Source organism: Coregonus clupeaformis, chromosome 37, assembly GCF_020615455.1.
Source record: "Coregonus clupeaformis isolate EN_2021a chromosome 37, ASM2061545v1, whole genome shotgun sequence".
In the NCBI taxonomy this organism is placed as follows: Eukaryota; Metazoa; Chordata; class Actinopteri; order Salmoniformes; family Salmonidae; genus Coregonus; species Coregonus clupeaformis.
The window spans coordinates 13,870,771-13,896,558 of record NC_059228.1 but is presented as its reverse complement, the minus strand read 5'-3'; the positions used below and the strand labels follow the sequence as shown (position 1 = coordinate 13,896,558).

The 25,788-nt window shown below is 50.8% G+C and overlaps 1 protein-coding gene across 1 annotated transcript in view; it reads right to left on the bottom strand.

Annotated features, from left to right (window-relative positions):
- Positions 1-21,202, bottom strand: part of LOC121553354 (ankyrin-3) — a gene marked incomplete at both ends in the record, with an annotated part of 222,040 nt that extends 200,838 nt beyond the window's left edge. The window contains 4 exon segments of the mRNA XM_045211551.1: positions 221-319; positions 9,693-9,716; positions 10,675-10,860; positions 21,104-21,202. Of these exon segments, the coding sequence (XP_045067486.1) occupies positions 221-319; positions 9,693-9,716; positions 10,675-10,860; positions 21,104-21,202 (408 nt within the window).
- Between the last annotated feature and the right edge of the window lie 4,586 nt (positions 21,203-25,788).

Below are 25,788 nucleotides of genomic sequence, written 5' to 3'. Positions count from 1 at the left end.
TTACCCTGGCCTTGTTTTAGAGGAGTCTTACCCTGGTCTTGTTTTAGAGGAGTCTTACCCTGGTCTTGTTTTAGAGGAGTCTTACCCTGGCCTTGTTTTAGAGGAGTCTTACCCTGGCCTTGTTTTAGAGGAGTCTTACCCTGGTCTTGTTTTAGAGGAGTCTTACCCTGGTCTTGTTTTAGAGGAGTCTTACCCTGGTCTTGTTTTAGATGAGTCTTACCCTGGCCTTGAAGTCAACGGCTGCGCCGCGGTTGAGGAGGAGCGTTGCCACGTTGATGTTGCCGTAGTGAGCAGCAATGTGCAGCGGAGTGAAGCCACTCTAGAACACAGATACATCATGACATCAGCACTCAGTCACAACACAACCAATCAGAGCAGCCCCTCACACACACCTGAGCCTCCCCTCCTCCCTCACAGCCAGACACACTGCAGACCCTGTCTATGGCCCAATTATCTCCACTTGTTCACTTCCCTTCACTGATTTTAAAGGAAATTACTGGTATATGAAATATGGTAGAAACTACTATAGTTCAGTAGATCATCATCAGGTGTTCTAGTTTGTTAAATTGTTTCCATTTGGCATCTAAAGTGTTTTGTCATTAACTAGTAAGGATAGCGTCAGGTTTATAATGTTACTGAAAGAGTTTTAGTTCATCAGTTGTTAACTTCAAGTTGTCTGATGCAGATGCCGTATTAGACTATGAGCTACAGTAGTGTTGGGTGGAGCTGGGCTCTACAGCAGGTCTGTTAGCTGTGTTGGCTTTGGGGAACAGAAAAAGCAGCATAGACACATTTAGAGTAGAGGACTGTTGATGCTGCAGCCGTCACTGGGGCTTTCTGCTGACCGACACCTGCCTGCCTCAGGGTGTCTGGGTTAGAGTTCTCCTGCCTGGGTTTGAGTCGTGCACAAGCCTGGGGATGTTAAGGCCGAGACAGAGACACCCACTGAGAGGGGCTGGCTGGTGGACTGGGTCTCTGCTGCTGGGGGACTGGGTCTCTGCTGCTGGGGGACTGGGTCTCTGCTGCTGGGGGACTGGGTCTCTGCTGCTGGGGGATAGCTTCCTTTATTCTTTATTTGGATCCACATTAGCTGGCACCTTGGCGACCGCTAGTCTTCCTGGGGTCCAGAGGTGTCTTCCAGTACCTCCTCATCACAGAACTCAGCCAGGAGATCATCATCATCCCCAACTCGAACATCATGCTAACCAACTCTAACATCATGCTAACCAACTCTAACATCATGCTAACCAACTCTAACATCATGCTAACCAACTCTAACATCATGCTAACCAACTCTAACATCATGCTAACCAACTCTAACATCATGCTAACCAACTCTAACATCATGCTAACCAACTCTAATATCATACTAACCAACTCTAACATCATGCTAACCAACTCTAATATCATACTAACCAACTCTAACATCATGTCAAAAAAAAAGTATGTTGACGCACCGGCGCATCAATCTAAGTAACATAATAAACTAATCCCCATCTAAATCTGTCAGTTGAAGCAGTTTAAGGCCTGTGACGGCCTTCCACATCTGGTGGAAGGTGGCCGAGCTACAGCAGAGTTTAAGGCCTGTGTCGGCCTTCCGCATCTGGTGGAAGGTGGCCGAGCTACAGCAGAGTTTAAGGCCTGTGACGGCCTTCCGCATCTGGTGGAAGGTGGCCGAGCTACAGCAGAGTTTAAGGCCTGTGACGGCCTTCCGCATCTGGTGGAAGGTGGCCGAGCTACAGCAGAGTTTAAGGCCTGTGTCGGCCTTCCGCATCTGGTGGAAGGTGGCCGAGCTACAGCAGAGTTTAAGGCCTGTGTCGGCCTTCCGCATCTGGTGGAAGGTTGCCGAGCTACAGCAGAGTTTAAGGCCTGTGTCGGCCTTCCGCATCTGGTGGAAGGTTGACGAGCTACAGCAGAGTTTAAGGCCTGTGTCGGCCTTCCGCATCTGGTGGAAGGTGGCCGAGCTACAGCAGAGTTTAAGGCCTGTGTCGGCCTTCCGCATCTGGTGGAAGGTGGCCGAGCTACAGCAGAGTTTAAGGCCTTTGACGGCCTTCCGCATCTGGTGGAAGGTGGCCGAGCTACAGCAGAGTTTAAGGCCTGTGACGGCCTTCCGCATCTGGTGGAAGGTGGCCGAGCTACAGCAGAGTTTAAGGCCTGTGTCGGCCTTCCGCATCTGGTGGAAGGTTGCCGAGCTACAGCAGAGTTTAAGGCCTGTGTCGGCCTTCCGCATCTGGTGGAAGGTTGCCGAGCTACAGCAGAGTTTAAGGCCTGTGTCGGCCTTCCGCATCTGGTGGAAGGTTGCCGAGCTACAGCAGAGTTTAAGGCCTGTGTCGGCCTTCCGCATCTGGTGGAAGGTTGCCGAGCTACAGCAGAGTTTAAGGCCTGTGTCGGCCTTCCGCATCTGGTGGAAGGTTGCCGAGCTACAGCAGAGTTTAAGGCCTGTGTCGGCCTTCCGCATCTGGTGGAAGGTTGCCGAGCTACAGCAGAGTTTAAGGCCTGTGTCGGCCTTCCGCATCTGGTGGAAGGTTGCCGAGCTACAGCAGAGTTTAAGGCCTGTGTCGGCCTTCCGCATCTGGTGGAAGGTTGCCGAGCTACAGCAGAGTTTAAGGCCTGTGTCGGCCTTCCGCATCTGGTGGAAGGTTGCCGAGCTACAGCAGAGTTTAAGGCCTGTGTCGGCCTTCCGCATCTGGTGGAAGGTTGCCGAGCTACAGCAGAGTTTAAGGCCTGTGTCGGCCTTCCGCATCTGGTGGAAGGTTGCCGAGCTACAGCAGAGTTTAAGGCCTGTGTCGGCCTTCCGCATCTGGTGGAAGTTGGCCGAGCTACAGCAGAGTTTTTCAGACCAGGAGACATCCCGAAAATCAGTCTTCTCACAAATGTCTGTAGCGTCCAAATGGTTTTGCCTACAAACTAGAACTATTATGAACACAATGGTGTTCTCCGTTTTTCTCTACGACCCCCACAAGTGCCACGGGACAACGGTTAATTTGTTTTTATGGAAGTAGTTAAATATTTAGGTAGTTAAGAGGTTAAATATGTGTAAACAATCATCCAGTACACACTACCGGTCAAACGTTTTAAAACACCTACTCATTCAAGAGTTTTCTTTACTTTTTTACTATTCTCAATATTGTAGAATAACAGTGAAGACATCAAAACTATGAAATAACACAAATTGAATCATGTAGTGACCAAAAAAGTGTTAAACAAATGTTAACCAACTCTAACTGTAAGGGATCGGGGGTTGGCAGGGTCTAGACAGAGTCTGACACTTCCCCGATCTACAGAGAGGGGGAGTCATCAGACTCGATCTGGTTCACCTGAGTTCTGAGCACACCTGTCAGTAATTAGTGTAGGATTTAAGGTGTGCTCAGAAGCTCAGTCGGTGCGAGGTATTGTTCCATTGTGACTTGCTAAGCGTTTTGTTCCGAGAGAGAGAGAGAGTTTGTTGTTTTTGATTACCCGTGTATCCGACCTGTGCCTTGTTGTTTGACTCCCCGAATTGCTTAATCCTCTGCTTGTCTACCCCAGTGATTACCGTCCTCTGATCCTGTGCCTGTGCCCTCGACTACGACTACGCCTGCTCCATTGGTACCTCTGCCTGTCTATGCCTGGCCCGGTTTTGACCACAGCCCGCCCGACCACGATTAAGCTATTCCCTTGTCTGTACTCTAATAAAGCATCGCTATTCTGCGATTGGATCTTACCACTCTGTCCGAGTATTCATTACAGAATACCTCGCCAATAACATGGATCCAGCGGAATTACAGAGGCGATGGGAGATACAGGAGAAACGGATGGATGAACTCCTACAGCTACTCAACGCTGGTGCGGCTGAAGGCACCACCCCGAGCACGGTCAGTCCTCGTCATGCACCTCCGATTTCTCTACCTACAAGGTACGACGGGGAACCTGGCAAATGTCAGGGGTTTCTACTCCAGACGTCCCTGTATATGTCGTATAATCGTACTATGTTTTCCGATGACCGTAGCAGGGTGGATTTCATGATTTCTCTGCTAACGGGAAGAGCACTGGATTGGGCTACTGTGCTTTGGGCAGCTGAGGTCCCCGAGTTGAATGCGGAAGTTCAGTTCAAGAGACTGTTTCAAGAGGTGTTCGACCACCCAGTATCTGGGCGTAGTGTGGGAGACCAACTATGCGAACTTCAGCAGGGCCGTCGCACAGTAGCCGACTACGCTTTAGAGTTCCGTACTATAGCAGCCGGTAGCGGATGGAGCGAGACTGCTTTGCTCACAGTTTTCCGAAGAGGGCTGCGCAAAGACGTACAGACTGAGTTGGCTTGTCGAGGAGATATCACTGCGCTACATGAGTTTATCAAAATAGCCATCTCTATTGATAATCTTATAGTGCAACACAAGGCATCCACAGTCCGGGAGTCCTTGATCACTGGTCCTATGCAATCGACAGAGCGGAGGAGAGAATCTGAGGAGGAACCTATGCAACTGGGACGGTCACCTCTACAAGGTTTGGTGAGACAACAACGTCGGCAAGACGGACTATGCCTGTATTGTGGTCAGTCGGGTCATTTCGTTCGTCAATGTCCGGTCCGACCTAACCGTACGCCAGGATATCGCCTCGGAACTGCCAAACCGGTGAGTGAGAATCAAGTTTTGAACATTACATCGAAACAAATGTATGTGCCAGTTACCTTATCTGTCGGAGAGAAAGTGCGCAGGTTGGAAGGACTTATTGATTCCGGAGCGGCGGCCAGCTTTCTGGATATGGGTCTTGCTGAGGAGTTGGGAGTTCAACTTATCCCAATTCAACCTCCCCTGCGAGTCAACACGCTAGACGGTGAGCCCATGGGCACTGGGTTCATTACGCACCGTACAGAGGTAATCAAGTTACAAGTGGGCTCCATACACCAGGAGAACATCTTTTTTTTTGTCATCTCCGCTCCACGGGAGCCACTAGTTCTCGGCCACCCCTGGCTCGTCCTCCATGATCCGGTCATCTCCTGGAAATCTGGCGATATCACAGCTTGGAGTGAGGTATGTAGGGCAGAGTGCCTCAATTTACCGTGCAAAATGTCTACTGTGGAGGATGCGCAGGGTGCGGTGTCTACTGTTGTCCCTACAGAATACCAGGATTACACGCAGGTGTTCTCCAAGGAGAGGGCTACCGTGTTACCACCTCATCGGGCCTGGGACTGCGGGATTGATCTGCTATCCGGAGCTACACCTCCTCGTGGAAGAATCTACCCGTTGTCACAGCCGGAACGAGAAGCGATGAGCCAGTATATTGATGAGGCGCTACAGCAAGGGGCCATTCGCCCATCGACGTCTCCCGCCGCATCCAGTTTTTTCTTTGTGAAGAAAAAGGATGGCGGACTGCGTCCTTGTATAGACTATCGAGGGTTGAACGATATTACCATCAAAAATCGTTACCCTCTTCCTTTGATTCCAGCAGCCCTTGAACAGGTGGGACAGGCCTCCATGTACAGTAAACTGGACCTCAGGAGTGCGTACAATCTGGTGCGTATTAGAGAGGGGGATGAATGGAAGAACGCCTTCATCACACATCGAGGACACTACGAATATTGTGTCATGCCCTATGGATTTACCAACGCGCCCTCAGTATTCCAGGCGTTCATGAATGACATTTTCAGGGACATGATTGATCGATTTGTTATAGTGTACATTGATGACATCCTAATATATTCTAACTCTCTGACTGAACATGTGTCCCATGTACGACAGGTTCTGGATCGGCTCCTACAACATTCTCTGTTCGTGAAGGCAGAAAAGAGTGAATTCCATGTCACTACGATTTCCTTCCTTGGGGCCATACTCACTCCCGACGGGGTTAAACTGGATGAATCCAAGGTGCAAGCGGTACAAGACTGGCCTCAACCCCAGACGGTGAAGGAGCTCCAGAGGTTCTTAGGGTTTGCCAATTACTATAGACGGTTCGTGCGTAATTTCAGCACAACCGCAGCGCCCCTGTCGGTGATGACCAGCTACAAGGGTCGCGGTCTGAACTGGACGGAGGGGGCAGTGCGTGCGTTTGAGACGTTGAAACAACGCTTTACCACCGCTCCTATTCTATGTCAGCCGGACCCTACATTACCGTTTATCGTGGAAGTGGACGCTTCGGAGGTTGGAGTTGGAGCCGTGTTATCCCAACGCCAAGGTGAGCCGCCTAAATCACGACCCTGTGCTTTCTTTTCAAGGAAACTGAATTCTGCCGAGCAGAACTATGACGTGGGTAATCGGGAATTACTGGCGGTGAAGTTAGCACTGGAGGAGTGGAGACATTGGTTGGAGGGAGCAGAGCATCCGTTCCAAGTGCTCACGGACCACCGCAACCTGGAGTATCTTCACAGTGCCAAACGACTGAACTCCCGACAGGTAAGGTGGTCTTTATTCTTCAACCGTTTCCGATTCACTGTCTCTTATATCCCCGGGTCCAAGAATGGTAAGGCGGACGCGCTTTCCCGACGGTTCGAGCGCACGGAAAGACCCGTGGAGCCAGAACCTATTCTCCCCATGAGTTACCGTGCTGGTCCGGTGAGGTGGGCTATTGATGACACGATTCAGGAGAGCTTACAAGCGGAACCAGCCCCTCCAGAAACCCCGGGGTCTAAGGTGTTTGTGCCAGCTCCTCTTCGACCTCAACTGATGGAATGGTGCCACACGTCGCTGGGATCTGGTCATCCCGGAATCACTCGAACTACACGACTCATCAGTCGAAAATACTGGTGGGATTCCCTCACAGATGACGTCAGAGACTATGTCTTATCCTGTCCAGTATGTGCTCAGTCCAAGGTACCTCGTGCACTACCGGAGGGTAAGCTGATGCCATTGCCAACTCCTCAACGACCCTGGTCGCACATTGCTATGGACTTTGTTACCGACCTACCAGAATCAGAGGGCCATACTGTAATTCTCGTGGTCATCGATCGTTTCTCCAAGATGTGCCGGTTAGTACCCATGACCCGTTTGCCTAACGCCACTCAGATGGCTGAGACTATGTTTACCCAGGTGTTCCGGCAGTTTGGTGTCCCGGAGGATATTGTTTCCGACCGGGGACCCCAGTTTGTATCCCGGGTATGGAAGGCCTTCTGCGAACGCTTGGGCATCTCGGTTAGCCTAACCTCCGGATATCATCCCCAGGCCAATGGGCAGACAGAACGGCTCAACCAGGAAATTGGGAAATATCTACGGCAACAATGTTCGCGGCAGCCGCAAGAGTGGAGTCGATTCCTTCCTTGGGTAGAGTATGCTCAGAACTCACTCATTCACACCTCCCTACGCTTAACACCCTTCCAGTGTGTTCTAGGGTATCAACCACCCCTGTTCCCGTGGGATACCGCATCAGGGATGGTACCGGCGGTGGACGAGTGGTTCCGTCGGAGTGCGCAGGTCTGGGAGACGGCCCATCAACATCTCAGTCAAGCCTCACAACAGCAAAAGACCTACGCCGACCGACGCCGGAGACCTACTCCCACTTATCAACCCGGGCAACGAGTGTGGCTGTCTACCCGAGACCTGCGGTTCCGACGGAGCTGCAAGAAGCTCCAACCCAGGTACATTGGTCCTTTCAAAGTTCAGAGACGTATTAACCCTGTCACCTACCGTCTGTTACTCCCTCGACACTACAGGATAAACCCTACGTTCCACGTCTCCCTGTTGAAACCTGTCCATTATAGCCCGATGTATCCACCAATCGCTCAACAACCTACTACACCACCTTTGGAGGATGAACAGGACACCACCTATACAGAGTCAAGACGGAGACGAGGGGGCATCGAATATCTCGTGGACTGGGAGGGATATGGACCTGAGGAACGGTCCTGGGTTCCGGCTAAGGACATACTGGATCCCGCTCTCAAGGCCACTTTCCACGCTGAGCACCCAGATCATCCAAGACCCCGACCCATAGGAAGACCACCCGGTAGAGGTAGAAGGCCGTCAGGAGCCGGCCCTGGGGAGGGGGATACTGTAAGGGATCGGGGGTTGGCAGGGTCTAGACAGAGTCTGACACTTCCCCGATCTACAGAGAGGGGGAGTCATCAGACTCGATCTGGTTCACCTGAGTTCTGAGCACACCTGTCAGTAATTAGTGTAGGATTTAAGGTGTGCTCAGAAGCTCAGTCGGCGCGAGGTATTGTTCCTTTGTGACTTGCTAAGCGTTTTGTTCCGAGAGAGAGAGAGAGTTTGTTGTTTTTGATTACCCGTGTATCCGACCTGTGCCTTGTTGTTTGACTCCCCGAATTGCTTAATCCTCTGCTTGTCTACCCCAGTGATTACCGTCCTCTGATCCTGTGCCTGTGCCCTCGACTACGACTAAGCCTGCTCCATTGGTACCTCTGCCTGTCTATGCCTGGCCCGGTTTTGACCACAGCCCGCCCGACCACGATTAAGCTATTCCCTTGTCTGTACTCTAATAAAGCATCGCTATTCTGCGATTGGATCTTACCACTCTGTCCGAGTATTCATTACACCAACATCCTGTTAACCAACTCTAACATCCTGTTAACCAACTCTTTCATCCTGTTAACCAACTCTAACATCCTGTTAACCAACTCTTTCATCCTGTTAACCAACTCTTTCATCCTGTTAACCAACTCTAACATCCTGTTAACCAACTCTATCATCCTGTTAACCAACTCTTTCATCCTGTTAACCAACTCTAACATCCTGTTAACCAACTCTAACATCCTGTTAACCAACTCTAACATCCTGTTAACCAAGTTCTTAAGGGTTTTATGAGACTGGATAAAGGAAGCCAGCCCCTCAAGTTGTAGAGACCCTCAGTCCATGTTGTCAGTACATCCAGGTCAGAGGTCATGCTACTTTCTAGCCCCTTCTGGAAAGCACCAAGACAGATAGTAAATAAAAGGACAAAAGAAGCGATGCAGGAACAGAGAGGAGAGATGAGGCAGCCGTTAGCAGCAGTTAGCCGTTAGCAGCAGTTAGCCGTTAGCAGCAGTTAGCCGTTAGCAGCAGGGTGTGAGGTGGTGGGCCGTTAGCAGCAGTTAGCCGTTAGCAGCAGTTAGCCGTTAGCAGCAGTTAGCCGTTAGCAGCAGGGTGTGAGATGGTGGGCCGTTAGCAGCAGTTAGCCGTTAGCAGCAGTTAGCCGTTAGCAGCAGGGTGTGAGGTGGTGGGCCGTTAGCAGCAGTTAGCCGTTAGCAGCAGTTAGCCGTTAGCAGCAGTTAGCCGTTAGCAGCAGGGTGTGAGATGGTGGGCCGTTAGCAGCAGTTAGCCGTTAGCAGCAGTTAGCCGTTAGCAACAGTTAGCCGTTAGCAGCAGGGTGTGAGATGGTGGGCTGTGAGCAGCAGTTAGCCGTTAGCAGCAGTTAGCCGTTAGCAGCAGTTAGCCGTTAGCAGCAGGGTGTGAGATGGTGGGCCGTTAGCAGCAGTTAGCCGTTAGCAGCAGTTAGCCGTTAGCAGCAGTTAGCCGTTAGCAGCAGGGTGTGAGATGGTGGGCCGTTAGCAGCAGTTAGCCGTTAGCAGCAGTTAGCCGTTAGCAACAGTTAGCCGTTAGCAGCAGGGTGTGAGATGGTGGGCCGTTAGCAGCAGTTAGCCGTTAGCAGCAGTTAGCCGTTAGCAGCAGGGTGTGAGATGGTGGGCTGTGAGCAGCAGTTAGCCGTTAGCAGCAGTTAGCCGTTAGCAGCAGGGTGTGAGGTGGTGGGCTGTGAGGGTTGAGTGTGTAGAGGAGATCCACATATACCTCTGTGGTCCTATTCACCATCATCTGGGGAGAGCAACACCAGCGAGAGGTGGAGAGAGGAGAGAATGGGAGGTTAGTTCATCACCACGTCACTATGGCTGCACCATGCTGTATGATGGTGGGAGGAGTCATGACAACAGGTACACAACATTAACCACACAGATACTAACACATGAACACAATAACACAGGGGTTCAACCTGACGGTACAGCTCTGGCTCTGTAAAGCTCTGCTTTATATTATAGCAGTCTAGTTCTACTATGACAGTAACATAATCAATGACTACAACTACAACAACCACAGTGAGACCAGAGGGGTATGCTATGACGCAAACTATATCTACTCAGGGTTTTCTAAAGCTAACCAGCTTCAGTTAGCTTCACATTCCTGGTCAGGCTTCATCCATACTATGATGGTGGATATTGCTCGTCCCCCTGCTGCTAACTGTAGCAGGCTTGTAACTATGTGTGCATGTCTCTGTGTGTGTGTGTGTGTGTGTGTCTGTCTGTGTGTGTGTGTGTCTGTGTGTGTGTGTGTGTGTGTGTGTCTGTCTGTGTGTGTGTGTATGTGTGTGTGTGTGTGTGTGTGTGTGTGTGTGTGTGTGTGTGTGTGTGTGTGTGTGTGTGTGTGTGTGTGTGTGTGTGTGTGTGTCTGTGTGTGTGTGTGTGTGTGTGTGTGTGTGTCTGTGTGTGTGTGTGTCTGTGTGTGTGTGTGTGTGTCTGTGTGTGTGTGTCTGTGTGTGTCTGTGTGTGTGTGTGTCTGTGTGTGTGTGTGTCTGTGTGTGTCTGTGTGTGTCTGTGTGTGTGTGTGTGTGTGTGTCTGTGTGTGTGTGTCTGTGTGTGTGTGTGTGTGTGTGTGTGTGTGTGTGTGTGTGTCTGTGTGTGTGTGTGTGTCTGTCTGTGTGTGTGTGTGTGTGTGTGTGTGTGTGTGTGTGTGTGTGTGTGTGTGTGTGTGTGTGTGTGTGTGTGTGTGTGTGTGGTACCTTGGACTCTACATCTGCGTTGTGGTCGATCTGGAGCAGCAGTGCAGCAGCCTTGGTATCGTCCTTGCGGGCGGCGATGTGGAGCGCCGGGAGGCGGACCTTCCCTTTAGTGTCGTTCTCCAGGAGCAGAGAGACCACCTGGTCATGTCCCTGCTGCAACGCCACGGCCAGGGGGGTGAAGCCGTCCTACAGTAGAGATAACACACTTACTATATACCCTAACCCTGACCTCTAACCCTGACCTATAGGCCCACCCACTGGGGAGCCAGGTCCAGCCAATCAGAATGAAAAGGGATTTATTACAGACATAAATCCTCCTCAGCACCACCCCACCTTCCGACTAACGAGATGGACAAGCCAGCACAGGTGTAACACATACTCACCAACGAGGTGACACCAATCTTTGCACCCTTTGTGCTAATGTGCTAAAGTCCAACCTCAAAACATGGAAAAACCAAAGCCTGAACACCTTCCCCCTTAAGACAACAAATATATCCTATATTTATTGGACAAGTTTGCTCACCACCAACAGAATATACAGTGGGGAGAACACAGTATTTGATACACTGCTGATTTTGCAGGTTTTCCTACTTACAAAGCATGTAGAGGTCTGTCATTTTTATCATAGGTACACTTCAACTGTGAGAGACGGAATCTAAAACAAAAATCCAGAAAATCACATTGTATGATTTTTAAGCAATCAATTTGCATTTTATTGCATGACATAAGTATTTGATCACCTACCAACCAGTAAGAATTCCGGCTCTCACAGACCTGTTAGTTTTTCTTTAAGAAGCCCTTCTGTTCTCCACTCATTACCTGTATTAACTGCACCTGTTTGAACTCGTTACCTGTATAAAAGACACCTGTCCACACACTCAATCAAACAGACTCCAACCTCTCCACAATGGCCAAGACCAGAGAGCTGTGTAAGGACATCAGGGATAAAATTGTAGAACTGCACAAGGCTGGGATGGGCTACAGGAAAATAGGCAAGCAGCTTGGTGAGAAGGCAACAACTGTTGGCGCAATTATTAGAAAATGGAAGAAGTTCAAGATGACGGTCAATCACCCTCGGTCTGGGGCTCCATGCAAGATCTCACCTCGTGGGGCATCAATGATCATGAGGAAGGTGAGGGATCAGCCCAGAACTACACGGCAGGACTTGGTCAATGACCTGAAGAGAGCTGGGACCACAGTCTCAAAGAAAACCATTAGTAACACACTACGCCTTCATGGATTAAAATCCTGCAGCGCACGCAAGGTCCCCCTGCTCAAGCCAGCGCATGTCCAGGCCCGTCTGAAGTTTGCCAATGACCATCTGGATGATCCAGAGGAGGAATGGGAGAAGGTCATGTGGTCTGATGAGACAAAAATAGAGCTTTTTGGTCTAAACTCCACTCGCCGTTTTTGGAGGAAGAAGAAGGATGAGTACAACCCCAAGAACACCATCCCAACCGTGAAGCATGGAGGTGGAAACATCATTCTTTGGGGATGCTTTTCTGCAAAGGGGACAGGACGACTGCACCGTATTGAGGGGAGGATGGATGGGGCCATGTATCGCGAAATCTTGGCCAACAACCTCCTTCCCTCAGTAAGAGCATTGAAGATGGGTCGTAGCTGGGTCTTCCAGCAAGACAACGACCCGAAACACACAGCCAGGGCAACTAAGGAGTGGCTCCGTAAAAACCATCTCAAGGTCCTGGAGTGGCCTAGCCAGTCTCCAGACCTGAACCCAATAGAAAATCTTTGGAGGGAGCTGAAAGTCCGTATTGCCCAGCGACAGCCCCGAAACCTGAAGGATCTGGAGAAGGTCTGTATGGAGGAGTGGGCCAAAATCCCTGCTGCAGTGTGTGCAAACCTGGTCAAGACCTACAGGAAACGTATGATCTCTGTAATTGCAAACAAAGGTTTCTGTACCAAATATTAAGTTCTGCTTTTCTGATGTATCAAATACTTATGTCATGCAATAAAATGCAAATTAATTACTTTAAAATCATACAATGTGATTTTCTGGATTTTTGTTTTATATTCTGTCTCTCACAGTTGAAGTGTACCTATGATAAAAATTACAGACCTCTACATGCTTTGTAAGTAGGAAAACCTGCAAAATCGGCAGTGTATCAAATACTTGTTCTCCCCACTGTATATATATATATATATGTTTTGTATTTTTTAAAATATTTTCTTATTTACCTTTTTTGGGGGATTATATATATTTTCTATATTTTTTTGAGTTGACTAAAACTCAGACGTTTTGAAAAACTCACATCCGCTTCTATAACTCTTGTCCCCTTGGAACGAGCCCCCCCCTAAAAAAAAAAACATCGAAAAAACTGCAAAATGTACAGTCAAAATAAATTGTGGGTCTACACACGGGCTAAACACAAAACTTATTGACTTCCCACCCTTGAAAGACAATCAGCTACCAAGTTGTCATTACCACGGACATGTCTGATTTCCAAGGGGAAACTCCTGTAATATCCATAGTAACTTTGCTCTGGTGATTGTCCTCAGTGGAATGGCCTCAGGGAAATGAGTAGCAGCACACATGATGGTTAAGAGAAGAGAAACTGGTCACCACTCTTGGCTTTGGGCAAAGGACCAACACAGTCTACCAGAACCCTGCTGAAAGGTTCGTCAAAAGCAGGAATAGGTTGCAAAGGTGCAACCGGTACAGCTTGGTTCGGTTTACCCGTCCACTGGAAAACACGACAGGATTTACAGCAAGACTCGACATCCTGTTTCAGACCAGAAGAAGTTACACAAGATACGGTCATACGTCTTGTTGACCCCAAGATGGCCTGCCATACTACCATCGGGAGCCAACCGGTCATATGTCTTGTTGACCCCAAGATGGCCTGCCATACTACCATCGGGAGCCAACCGGTCATACGTCTTGTTGACCCCAAGATGGCCTGCCATACTACCATCGGGAGCCAACCGGTCATACGTCTTGTTGACCCCAAGATGGCCTGCCATACTACCATCGGGAGCCAACCGGTCATACGTCTTGTTGAGCCCAAGATGGCCTGCCATACTACCATCGGGAGCCAACCGGTCATACGTCTTGTTGAGCCCAAGATGGCCTGCCATACTACCATCGGGAGCCAACCGGTCATACGTCTTGTTGAGCCCAAGATGGCCTGTCTTCTACCATCGGGAGCCAACCGGTCATACGTCTTGTTGTCCCCAAGATGGCCTGCCATACTACCATCGGGAGCCAACCGGTCATACGTCTTGTTGACCCCAAGATGGCCTGCCATACTACCATCGGGAGCCAACCGGTCATACGTCTTGTTGACCCCAAGATGGCCTGCCATACTACCATCGGGAGCCAACCGGTCATACGTCTTGTTGTCCCCAAGATGGCCTGCCATACTACCATCGGGAGCCAACCGGTAATACGTCTTGTTGACCCCAAGATGGCCTGCCATACTACCATCGGGAGCCAACCGGTCATACGTCTTGTTGACCCCAAGATGGCCTGCCATACTACCATCGGGAGCCAACCGGTCATACGTCTTGTTGACCCCAAGATGGCCTGCCATACTACCATCGGGAGCCAACCGGTCATACTTCTTGTTGACCCCAAGATGGCCTGCCATACTACCATCGGGAGCCAACCGGTCATACGTCTTGTTGAGCCCAAGATGGCCTGCCATACTACCATCGGGAGCCAACCGGTCATACGTCTTGTTGAGCCCAAGATGGCCTGCCATACTACCATCGGGAGCCAACCGGTCATACGTCTTGTTGAGCCCAAGATGGCCTGTCTTCTACCATCGGGAGCCAACCGGTCATACGTCTTGTTGTCCCCAAGATGGCCTGCCATACTACCATCGGGAGCCAACCGGTCATACGTCTTGTTGACCCCAAGATGGCCTGCCATACTACCATCGGGAGCCAACCGGTCATACGTCTTGTTGACCCCAAGATGGCCTGCCATACTACCATCGGGAGCCAACCGGTCATACGTCTTGTTGTCCCCAAGATGGCCTGCCATACTACCATCGGGAGCCAACCGGTAATACGTCTTGTTGACCCCAAGATGGCCTGCCATACTACCATCGGGAGCCAACCGGTCATACGTCTTGTTGACCCCAAGATGGCCTGCCATACTACCATCGGGAGCCAACCGGTCATACGTCTTGTTGACCCCAAGATGGCCTGCCATACTACCATCGGGAGCCAACCGGTCATACTTCTTGTTGACCCCAAGATGGCCTGCCATACTACCATCGGGAGCCAACCGGTCATACGTCTTGTTGAGCCCAAGATGGCCTGCCATACTACCATCGGGAGCCAACCGGTCATACGTCTTGTTGACCCCAAGATGGCCTGCCATACTACCATCGGGAGCCAACCGGTCATACGTCTTGTTGACCCCAAGATGGCCTGCCATACTACCATCGGGAGCCAACCGGTCATACTTCTTGTTGACCCCAAGATGGCCTGCCATACTACCATCGGGAGCCAACCGGTCATACGTCTTGTTGACCCCAAGATGGCCTGCCATACTACCATCGGGAGCCAACCGGTCATACTTCTTGTTGACCCCAAGATGGCCTGCCATACTACCATCGGGAGCCAACCTCAGTATCTCTTGTCGAAGCGTAACTGGAACGACAATTAGAGATCCACTGAGCCAAACGTCCTGCCCAGAAATGGAGCGAGAACGCCATTTCCTAATTAGAACACCATCTCTGTCAAAGTAACCCACACCAACTTCATCAAACTCCTCCTCTGGACGCATCTCAGCAAAAAGAGGGGAGAGGGAAACATCTTTACTCTGTTCAGCTGCTTCCTAGATATCGAAGTGTCAACTGTAGGGACCCTCTCTTCCTTCAGCGGTCCTACAAACTCGCTCACTTTTGGGGTTTTCAAAGGAGAGGTCAACTCAGGAGGTTTAGCGAAATCAGGATCAGACAGATAGACCATGATGGGATCTCTGACATCCTCCTCAACACTAGACAACACTCCCAGTGACTTTCTTAGACATGGCACGTGTAACGGCACACGCTGGGAACACTCTAGGGTACTTTTCTGATAACCCATCAGGTTCCTCTACTCCGGGTTCCTTACAAAACGACAGGATTTGGGACAACCTTCCCTCCAGCCAAATCGTTTCCCAAAAATGAATGAGACCCCCTTCACTGGTAGGCTAGGCCTCACTCCAACGACAACAGAACCAGAAACAAGACCAGACTAGAGTTACACATTATACAAAGGAACTTCCATGCAACCCTCCATGCCTTGTACTAACACACTGTAACTAGTTACTGAAGAGTCAAAGGCAAAACACCCTCCAACATGAAGGGCTGGGCTGCCCCAGTGTCTCCCAGTATCTTCACCAGCTGCTTAACAGCATAACCACTCTGCAGAGACACCAACCCGTCTGAAACACATCTGATCCAACATCTAGTTTAGGAGATACACCAGATCCAACCAGAGACTTAATGGGCTGGAGAGCTCCCACAGGAAGAAACAGCTTTTCCTCTCTGTTCTGTTTCAACTTCGAACACTGAGAGACAATGTGTCCTTTCTCACGGCAGTAATGACAAACTGGCAGATACGAAAAAACAGTTTTCTGCCGATCTTTATCTTTGGGCACTGTAGCAATGGAAAGAAACCTTGCAGTAGGAGGTGACTTCTCTGGTTGCTTTTTGAGCAGGGATAACTACTGGGTGCTTTGTTTGTGAAGGTAGTTTTATGTGTCAGCACAAACTCATCTGCAAGAACCGCAGCTTTCTCTAGACCGAGATCCTTGTGCTCATAAACGTAGGTAGCAACCCTTTCCTGAAGGCAATTCTTGAACTGCTCGAGAAGTATGAGTGTCTTTAAATCCTCAAGATCCTTGACCTCTTGAGAACCACCGATCAAAAAGACATGCTTGTTCCCTTGCCAACTCAACATTTTATTTTATTTTATTTTATTAGGATCCCCATTAGCCGACGCCAACGATGACAGCTAGTCTTACAGGGGTCCAACACATAACGAAACATACGTTACAAGTCCTACAGACAAAAGACAACTAGATCTTTCTTTGCAGCACCTGACCACACGACTGGACAATATTCATGATAAGATAAAACTAGAGTCTGCAGGACTTGCTTTGTGGAGTGTGGTGTCAAAACAGCAGAGCATCTCTTTATTATGGACAGACCTCTCCCCATCTTTACAACATGACAGTTTACAATCTAAGGTGACACCAAGTAGTTTACTCTCCTCAACCTGTTCAACAGCCACACCATTCATTACCAGATTCAGATGAGGTCTAGAACTTAAGGAATGATTTGTACCAAATACAATGCTCTTAGTTTTAGAGATGTTCAGGACCAGTTTATTACTGGCCACCCATTTCAAAAACAGAATGCAACACTTTGTTAAGGGTTTCAGTGACTTCATTAGCTGTGGTTGCTGATGAGTATATGGTTGAATCATCAGCATACATGGACACACATGCTTTGTTTAATGCCAGTGGCAGGTCATTGGTTAAAAAACAAAGAGTAGAGGGCCTAGAGAGCTGCTGTTTATTCAACATCAGGTTCTGGTCAATAATATCAAAGTCTGCACTGAAATCTAACAGGACAGCTCCCACAATCTTCTTACTATCAATGTATTTCAACCAATCATCAGTCATTTGTGTCAAATCAAATCAAATCAAATTTTATTGGTCACATGCGCCGAATACAACAGGTGCAGACATTACAGTGAAATGCTTACTTACAGCCCTTAACCAACAATGCATTTATTTTAAACAAAAAAAGTAAGAATAAAACAACAACAAAAAAAGTGTTGAGAAAAAAAGAGCAGAAGTAAAATAAAGTGACAGTAGGGAGGCTATATATACAGGGGGTACCGTTGCAGAGTCAATGTGCGGGGGCACCGGCTAGTTGAGGTAGTTGAGGTAATATGTACATGTGGGTAGAGTTAAAGTGACTATGCATAAATAATTAACAGAGTAGCAGCAGTGTAAAAAGGATGGGGTGGGGGGGCAGTGCAAATAGTCCGGGTAGCCATGATTAGCTGTTCAGGAGTCTTATGGCTTGGGGGTAGAAGCTGTTGAGAAGTCTTTTGGACCTAGACTTGGCACTCCGGTACCGCTTGCCGTGCGGTAGCAGAGAGAACAGTCTATGACTAGGGTGGCTGGAGTCTTTGACAATTTTGAGGGCCTTCCTCTGTCCCAGGATCCTTAGCTTAGTGATGAGCTTAGAGGGCACTATGGTGTTGAATGCTGAGCTGTAGTCAATGAATAGCATTCTCACGTAGGTGTTCCTCTTGTCCAGGTGGGAAAGGGCAGTGTGGAGTGCGATAGAGATTGCATCATCTGTGGATCTGTTGGGGCGGTATGCAAATTGGAGTGGGTCTAGGGTTTCTGGGATTATGCTGTTGATGTGAGCCATGACCAGTCTTTCAAAGCACTTCATGGCTACAGACGTCAGTGCTACGGGTCGGTAGTCATTTAGGCAGGTTATCTTAGAGTTCTTGGGCACGGGGACTATGGTGGTCTGCTTGAAACATGTTGGTATTACAGACTCAGTCAGGGACATGTTGAAAATGTCAGTGAAGACACTTGCCAGTTGGTCAGCACATGCTCGGAGTACACGTCCTGGTAATCCGTCTGGCCCTGCGGCCTTGTGAATGTTGACCTGCTTAAAAGTCTTACTCACATCGGCTACGGAGAGCATGATCACATAGTCATCCGGAACAGCTGGTGCTCTCATGCATGCTTCAGTGTTGCTTGCCTCGAAGCGAGCATAGAAGTGGTTTAGCTCGTCTGGTAGGCTTGTGTCCCTGGGCAGCTCGCGGCTGTGCTTCCCTTTGTAGTCTGTAATAGTTTTCAAGCCCTGCCACATCCGACGAGCGTCAGAGCCAGTGTAGTATGATTCAATCTTAGACCTGTATTGACTCTTTGCCTGTTTGATGGTTCGTCGGAGGTCATAGCGGGATTTCTTATAAGCGTCCGGGTTAGAGTCCCGTTCCTTGAAAGCGGCAGCTCTACCCTTTAGCTCAGTGCGGATGTTTCCTGTAATCCATGGCTTCTGGTTGGGGGTATGTACGTACGGTCACTGTGGGGACGACATCATCGATGCACTTATTGATGAAGCCAGTGACTGATGTGGTGTACTCCTCAATGCTGTCTGAAGAATCCCAGAACATGTTCCAGTCTGTGCTAGCAAAACAGTCCTGTAGCTTAGCATCTGCGTCATCTGACCACTTTTTTATTAACCGAATCACTGGTGCTTCCTGCTTCAGTTTTTGCTTATAAGCAGGAATCAGGAGGATAGAGTTATGGTCAGATTTTCCAAATGGAGGGCGAGGTAGAGCTTTGTCAGTGCAGTTCATGTTGAGTGCCCTTCTCTATTTGAAAGCCTGTTGTTAATTTGTTTACAGAGAAATAGCAGAGCTGGCAGCGAGCTGATTAGGTTCGCTGTTAGAACCAGTAAAGGCCGCTTTACCATTCTTGGGTAGCGGAATGACTTTGGCTTCCCTCCAGGCCTGAGGACAAAGACTTTCCTCTAGGCTCAGATTAAAGATATGACAGATAGGAGTGGCCATAGAGTCAGCTACCATCCTCAGTAGCTTTCCATCTAAGTTGTCAATGCCAGGACGTTTATTATTAAGCTATAAAAATATTTTTTTCACCTCTCCCACACGACCTTTACAAAATTGTTGGTGAGAGTCTCATCTTTCCATAGAGGGGTCATAGTAGTTTGTAGGCCAAACCGTTCGGACGCTACAGACGGTTTTGTGAGAAGACCGATTTTCGGGATGTCTTATGGTCTGACAAACATCGCTCTAGCTCTGTCACCTTTCACCACAGATGCGTAAGTGCGACATAGATGGATGCCCCCGTGGAAATCGAATTAGCATAATAAAATAAAAAATAAAAATCTGTCAGTTTAAGCTAGAGATAACTTTTTTATTTTTTGCATTGGATGCAAAAAATCTATGCATCCATCTATGTCGCACTTACGCATCTGTGGTGAAAGTTGACAGAGCTAGAGCAATGTTTGTCAGACCATAAGACATCCCGAAAAGAAAATCAAATAATGTCACTCAAAATAGAAGGGGAAACTAACAAAGAGTCACTGACAACAAACAAAGGGAAACAGAGGGGGTTTTAGGAGGGGTTCTGAAAGAGACTATGGGGCGTCCACTGGAAGCTGACCAGCAACAACCACAACTAAACAGGTGGGATTTTAGGAGGGGTTCTGAAAGAGACTATGGGGCGTCCACTGGAAGCTGACCAGCAACAACCACAACTAAACAGGTGGGATTTTAGGAGGGGTTCTGAAAGAGACTATGGGGGTCCACTGGAAGCTGACCAGCAACAACCACAACTAAACAGGTGGGATTTTAGGAGGGGTTCTGAAAGAGACTATGGGGCGTCCACTGGAAGCTGACCAGCAACAACCACAACTAAACAGGTGGGATTTTAGGAGGGGTTCTGAAAGAGACTATGGGGGGTCCACTGGAAGCTGACCAGCAACAACCACAACTAAACAGGTGGGGTTTTAGGAGGGGTTCTGAAAGAGACTATGGGGCGTCCACTGGAAGCTGACCAGCAACAACCACAACTAAACAGGTGGGGTTTTAGGAGGGGTTCTGAAAGAGACTATGGGGGGTCCACTGGAAGCTGACTAATATACAACAACTGGGAACTAAAAGACACCCATCACCACTAAGAGGCAAACAAAAGAAAAACACCAAACTGAAAGACAGGACGCAAACTGGTGGAGCGAAACTAAAACAGGGAGGATCAGATAAAGGATTGTTTTTTAGAGATCAAACAGGGAGAGCCAACTAAAGGTGTTGACTCTCCACATCTCTCAAGACAACTGGAGCGCTGGACCAGCCACTCTTAAATATCACCTGGGCCAGGACAGGTGAAACACCTTCCGACTAATGAGATGGACAAGCCAGCACAGGTGTAACACATACTAACTAACGAGGTGATACCAATCGGTGCGCCCTACGTGCTAACGTTTAACCTCCAAACATACATGGAAAAACCAAATCCTGTAACAGGAGCAGATCAACATGGTCAATGACTACGCTCTCTGTAGTGATGCTCTGATGTAGAGATATGAGTTAGTATGAAGAAGAGGGGAACGGTTATGAGCTATAGGGTAGCTAGAATACTGACCTCTGTAGCGATGCCCTGTGTGGAGCCATGGTCCAGCAGGTATCTGACCACCTTCTGATGAATACTGACCTCTGTAGCGATGCCCTGTGTGGAGCCGTGGTCCAGCAGGTATCTGACCACCTTCTGATGAATACTGACCTCTGTAGCGATGCCCTGTGTGGAGCCGTGGTCCAGCAGGTATCTGACCACCTTCTGATGAATACTGACCTCTGTAGCGATGCCCTGTGTGGAGCCGTGGTCCAGCAGGTATCTGACCACCTTCTGATGAATACTGACCTCTGTAGCGATGCCCTGTGTGGAGCCATGGTCCAGCAGGTATCTGACCACCTTCTGATGATTCTCCTGAGCAGCCATGTACAGAGGAGTGAAGCCATTCTATAGGAAACACATCAGTAATACAGGGAATACAGCCATTAGTATCAGTCTAGTTCTACAGTACATTACTATAGTAATACAGGGAATACAGCCATTAGTATCAGTCTAGTTCTACAGTACATTACTATAGTAATACAGGGAATAGAGCCTGTAAGGGTTGGTGTGAGGTGTGACCCAGGTGCGGTGCAGGATAGACAGTAGGCAGGAGGCAGAGATGGTGAAACAAGGATCTTTACTGGTGGTCCCAGTTGAAGCTCGCATCTGCTACAAGACCATGGTGCTTGCCTACGGAGCTGTGAGGGGAACGGCACCTCCGTACCTTCAGGCTCTGATCAGTCCCTACACCCAAACGAGGGCATTGCGTTCATCCACCTCTGGCCTGCTGGCTCCCCTTCCTCTGCGGAAGCATAGTTCCCGCTCAGCCCAGTCAAAACTGTTCGCTGCTCTGGCACCCCAATGGTGGAACAAGCTCCCTCACGACGCCAGGACAGCGGAGTCACTCACCACCTTCCGGAGACACTTGAAACCCCACCTCTTTAAGGAATACCTGGGATAGGATAAAGTAATCCTTCTACCCCCCCCTTAACCCAACCCAAACCCCAACCCCCCCCAAAAAAAAAAAAAAAAAAACATTGTAAAGTGGTTATCCCACTGGCTATAATGTGAATGCACCTATTTGTAAGTCGCTCTGGATAAGAGCGTCTGCTAAATGACGTAAATGTAAATGTAAATGTCCCGAAGCCAGAATACAAAATAACAGATTTATCATGATAAAAGAAAGGCGGAGCAAATAAGTCCCCAAAAACCGTCTGACAGCCAAAATACAAAATACTACCTACGACTGAAACAAATAACGAAACAGGGAGAACACTTCTCAAGTACCTGTACATAGGTCTCCGATCAGACACTGAGTAGTACTGCTGGACATAGAGAAACTAACAGAGAAAACTGAGAAGGGAACACAGGGAAGTGAGGGTGTAAATACACAGGTGAACAGGTAGACACAGGTGACACCAATAGGATACTGATTAGTCCAGACTGTGAGAACACCTTTGGGATGAATCGGATCGGGCTCCCGACGTAGCGTTGCTCTGACCAGCCTATCAATTCCCCACGAAACTGGGGCAGCAATCAGGGCGTTGGGGACAATGGGGGCGTCCCACTCCACCAGGTCCATGGTATGAGACGGTGAACCGGAACCTGGTGAAGAACAACTCCCACCTGGCCTGGCGCGAGTTGAGACTCTTGGCCCCCTGAATGTAGGCTAAGTTCTTATTGTCCGTCCGTACGACGAATGGGTGGGCGACCCCTCTAGCCAATGCCTCCACTCCCCCAGGGCGAGCTTGACCGCTAGCAACTCACGGTTCCCCACGTCGTAATTCCGCTGCGCCGGGGACAGCCGACGGGAGAAAAACGCGCAGGGGTGAGTCTTACCGTCCGTGAGGAACCGCTGGGACAGGATTACTCCCACCGCGAACGTCTGAAGCATCCACCTCCACAATGAACGGCAGGGACGGATCAGGATGCCCTAGGTCCAGGCGAATGAGCGTACGCTCGTCTGGGTGAGGGCTGTCAGGGGAGCGGCTAGGGAGCTAAAATTGCGAATAAATCGCCTATAAAAATGAGTGAACCCTAAAAACCGTTGTAGTTGCTTGAGGGATGAGGGCCGGGGCCAATCCAGTACCGCGCTGACCTTGGCTGGGTCCATCCGTAGGTCCCCCTGGGTGGTGATGAACCCCAGGAAGGAGACTGCTGGGGCCAATCCAGTACCGCGCTGACCTTGGCTGGGCCCATCCGTAGGTCCCCCTGGGTGGCGATGAACCATAGGAAGGAGACTGTCTCCGTGTGGAACACGCACGCCTTGACGTAGAGCTGGTGACGGAGAAGGCATTGGAGGACCTGCCGAACGTGCTGCTGGTGTTCACTCATGTCCTATGAAAATATTAGGATGTCATCCAAATACACGAAGACGCTGTAGTCGAGGAGGTCCCAGAGCACTTCACTGACCAACGCCTGGAACACCGCAGGCGCGTTGGCTAGACTGAACGGCATGACTTGTTACTCGTAATGCCCACTGGGTGTGTTAAAAGCCGTCTTCCACTCGTCCCCCTCCCGAATCCTCACCAGGTTGTAGGCATTACATAAGTCCAGCTTGGTGAAGACCCGGGCTCCCTGCAATGACTTGAATGCCGTCGTCATCAGGGGGAGTGGGTAGCAGTTCTTAACCGTGATGTCGTTGAGCGCCCGGTAATCAATGCACAGCCACTGCCCACCGTCCTTTATCCCCACGAAGAAGAAGCCCGCGGGTGAAGTAGAGGGACGGATGTGACCCTTGACGAGTGAGGAGGTAGGCCCTGGGCATGGCGCCCGGCAGGAGATCGATAGTGCAGTCGTATGGCCTGTGAGGAGGTAGGCCCTGGGCATGGCGCCCGGCAGGAGATCGATAGTGCAGTCGTATGGCCTGTGAGGAGGTAGGCCCTGGGCATGGCGCCCGGCAGGAGATCGATAGTGCAGTCGTATGGCCTGTGAGGAGGTAGGCCCTGGGCATGGCGCCCGGCAGGAGATCGATAGTGCAGTCGTATGGCCTGTGAGGAGGTAGGCCCTGGGCATGGCGCCCGGCAGGAGATCGATAGTGCAGTCGTATGGCCTGTGAGGAGGTAGGCCCTGGGCATGGCGCCCGGCAGGAGATCGATAGTGCAGTCGTATGGCCTGTGAGGAGGTAGGCCCTGGGCATGGCGCCCGGCAGGAGATCGATAGTGCAGTCGTATGGCCTGTGAGGAGGTAGGCCCTGGGCATGGCGCCCGGCAGGAGATCGATAGTGCAGTCGTATGGCCTGTGAGGAGGTAGGCCCTGGGCATGGCGCCCGGCAGGAGATCGATAGTGCAGTCGTATGGCCTGTGAGGAGGTAGGCCCTGGGCATGGCGCCCGGCAGGAGATCGATAGTGCAGTCGTATGGCCTGTGAGGAGGTAGGCCCTGGGCATGGCGCCCGGCAGGAGATCGATAGTGCAGTCGTATGGCCTGTGAGGAGGTAGGCCCTGGGCATGGCGCCCGGCAGGAGATCGATAGTGCAGTCGTATGGCCTGTGAGGAGGTAGGCCCTGGGCATGGCGCCCGGCAGGAGATCGATAGTGCAGTCGTATGGCCTGTGAGGAGGTAGGCCCTGGGCATGGCGCCCGGCAGGAGATCGATAGTGCAGTCGTATGGCCTGTGAGGAGGTAGGCCCTGGGCATGGCGCCCGGCAGGAGATCGATAGTGCAGTCGTATGGCCTGTGAGGAGGTAGGCCCTGGGCATGGCGCCCGGCAGGAGATCGATAGTGCAGTCGTATGGCCTGTGAGGAGGTAGGCCCTGGGCATGGCGCCCGGCAGGAGATCGATAGTGCAGTCGTATGGCCTGTGAGGAGGTAGGCCCTGGGCATGGCGCCCGGCAGGAGATCGATAGTGCAGTCGTATGGCCTGTGAGGAGGTAGGCCCTGGGCATGGCGCCCGGCAGGAGATCGATAGTGCAGTCGTATGGCCTGTGAGGAGGTAGGCCCTGGGCATGGCGCCCGGCAGGAGATCGATAGTGCAGTCGTATGGCCTGTGAGGAGGTAGGCCCTGGGCATGGCGCCCGGCAGGAGATCGATAGTGCAGTCGTATGGCCTGTGAGGAGGTAGGCCCTGGGCATGGCGCCCGGCAGGAGATCGATAGTGCAGTCGTATGGCCTGTGAGGAGGTAGGCCCTGGGCATGGCGCCCGGCAGGAGATCGATAGTGCAGTCGTATGGCCTGTGAGGAGGTAGGCCCTGGGCATGGCGCCCGGCAGGAGATCGATAGTGCAGTCGTATGGCCTGTGAGGAGGTAGGCCCTGGGCATGGCGCCCGGCAGGAGATCGATAGTGCAGTCGTATGGCCTGTGAGGAGGTAGGCCCTGGGCATGGCGCCCGGCAGGAGATCGATAGTGCAGTCGTATGGCCTGTGAGGAGGTAGGCCCTGGGCATGGCGCCCGGCAGGAGATCGATAGTGCAGTCGTATGGCCTGTGAGGAGGTAGGCCCTGGGCATGGCGCCCGGCAGGAGATCGATAGTGCAGTCGTATGGCCTGTGAGGAGGTAGGCCCTGGGCATGGCGCCCGGCAGGAGATCGATAGTGCAGTCGTATGGCCTGTGAGGAGGTAGGCCCTGGGCATGGCGCCCGGCAGGAGATCGATAGTGCAGTCGTATGGCCTGTGAGGAGGTAGGCCCTGGGCATGGCGCCCGGCAGGAGATCGATAGTGCAGTCGTATGGCCTGTGAGGAGGTAGGCCCTGGGCATGGCGCCCGGCAGGAGATCGATAGTGCAGTCGTATGGCCTGTGAGGAGGTAGGCCCTGGGCATGGCGCCCGGCAGGAGATCGATAGTGCAGTCGTATGGCCTGTGAGGAGGTAGGCCCTGGGCATGGCGCCCGGCAGGAGATCGATAGTGCAGTCGTATGGCCTGTGAGGAGGTAGGCCCTGGGCATGGCGCCCGGCAGGAGATCGATAGTGCAGTCGTATGGCCTGTGAGGAGGTAGGCCCTGGGCATGGCGCCCGGCAGGAGATCGATAGTGCAGTCGTATGGCCTGTGAGGAGGTAGCCC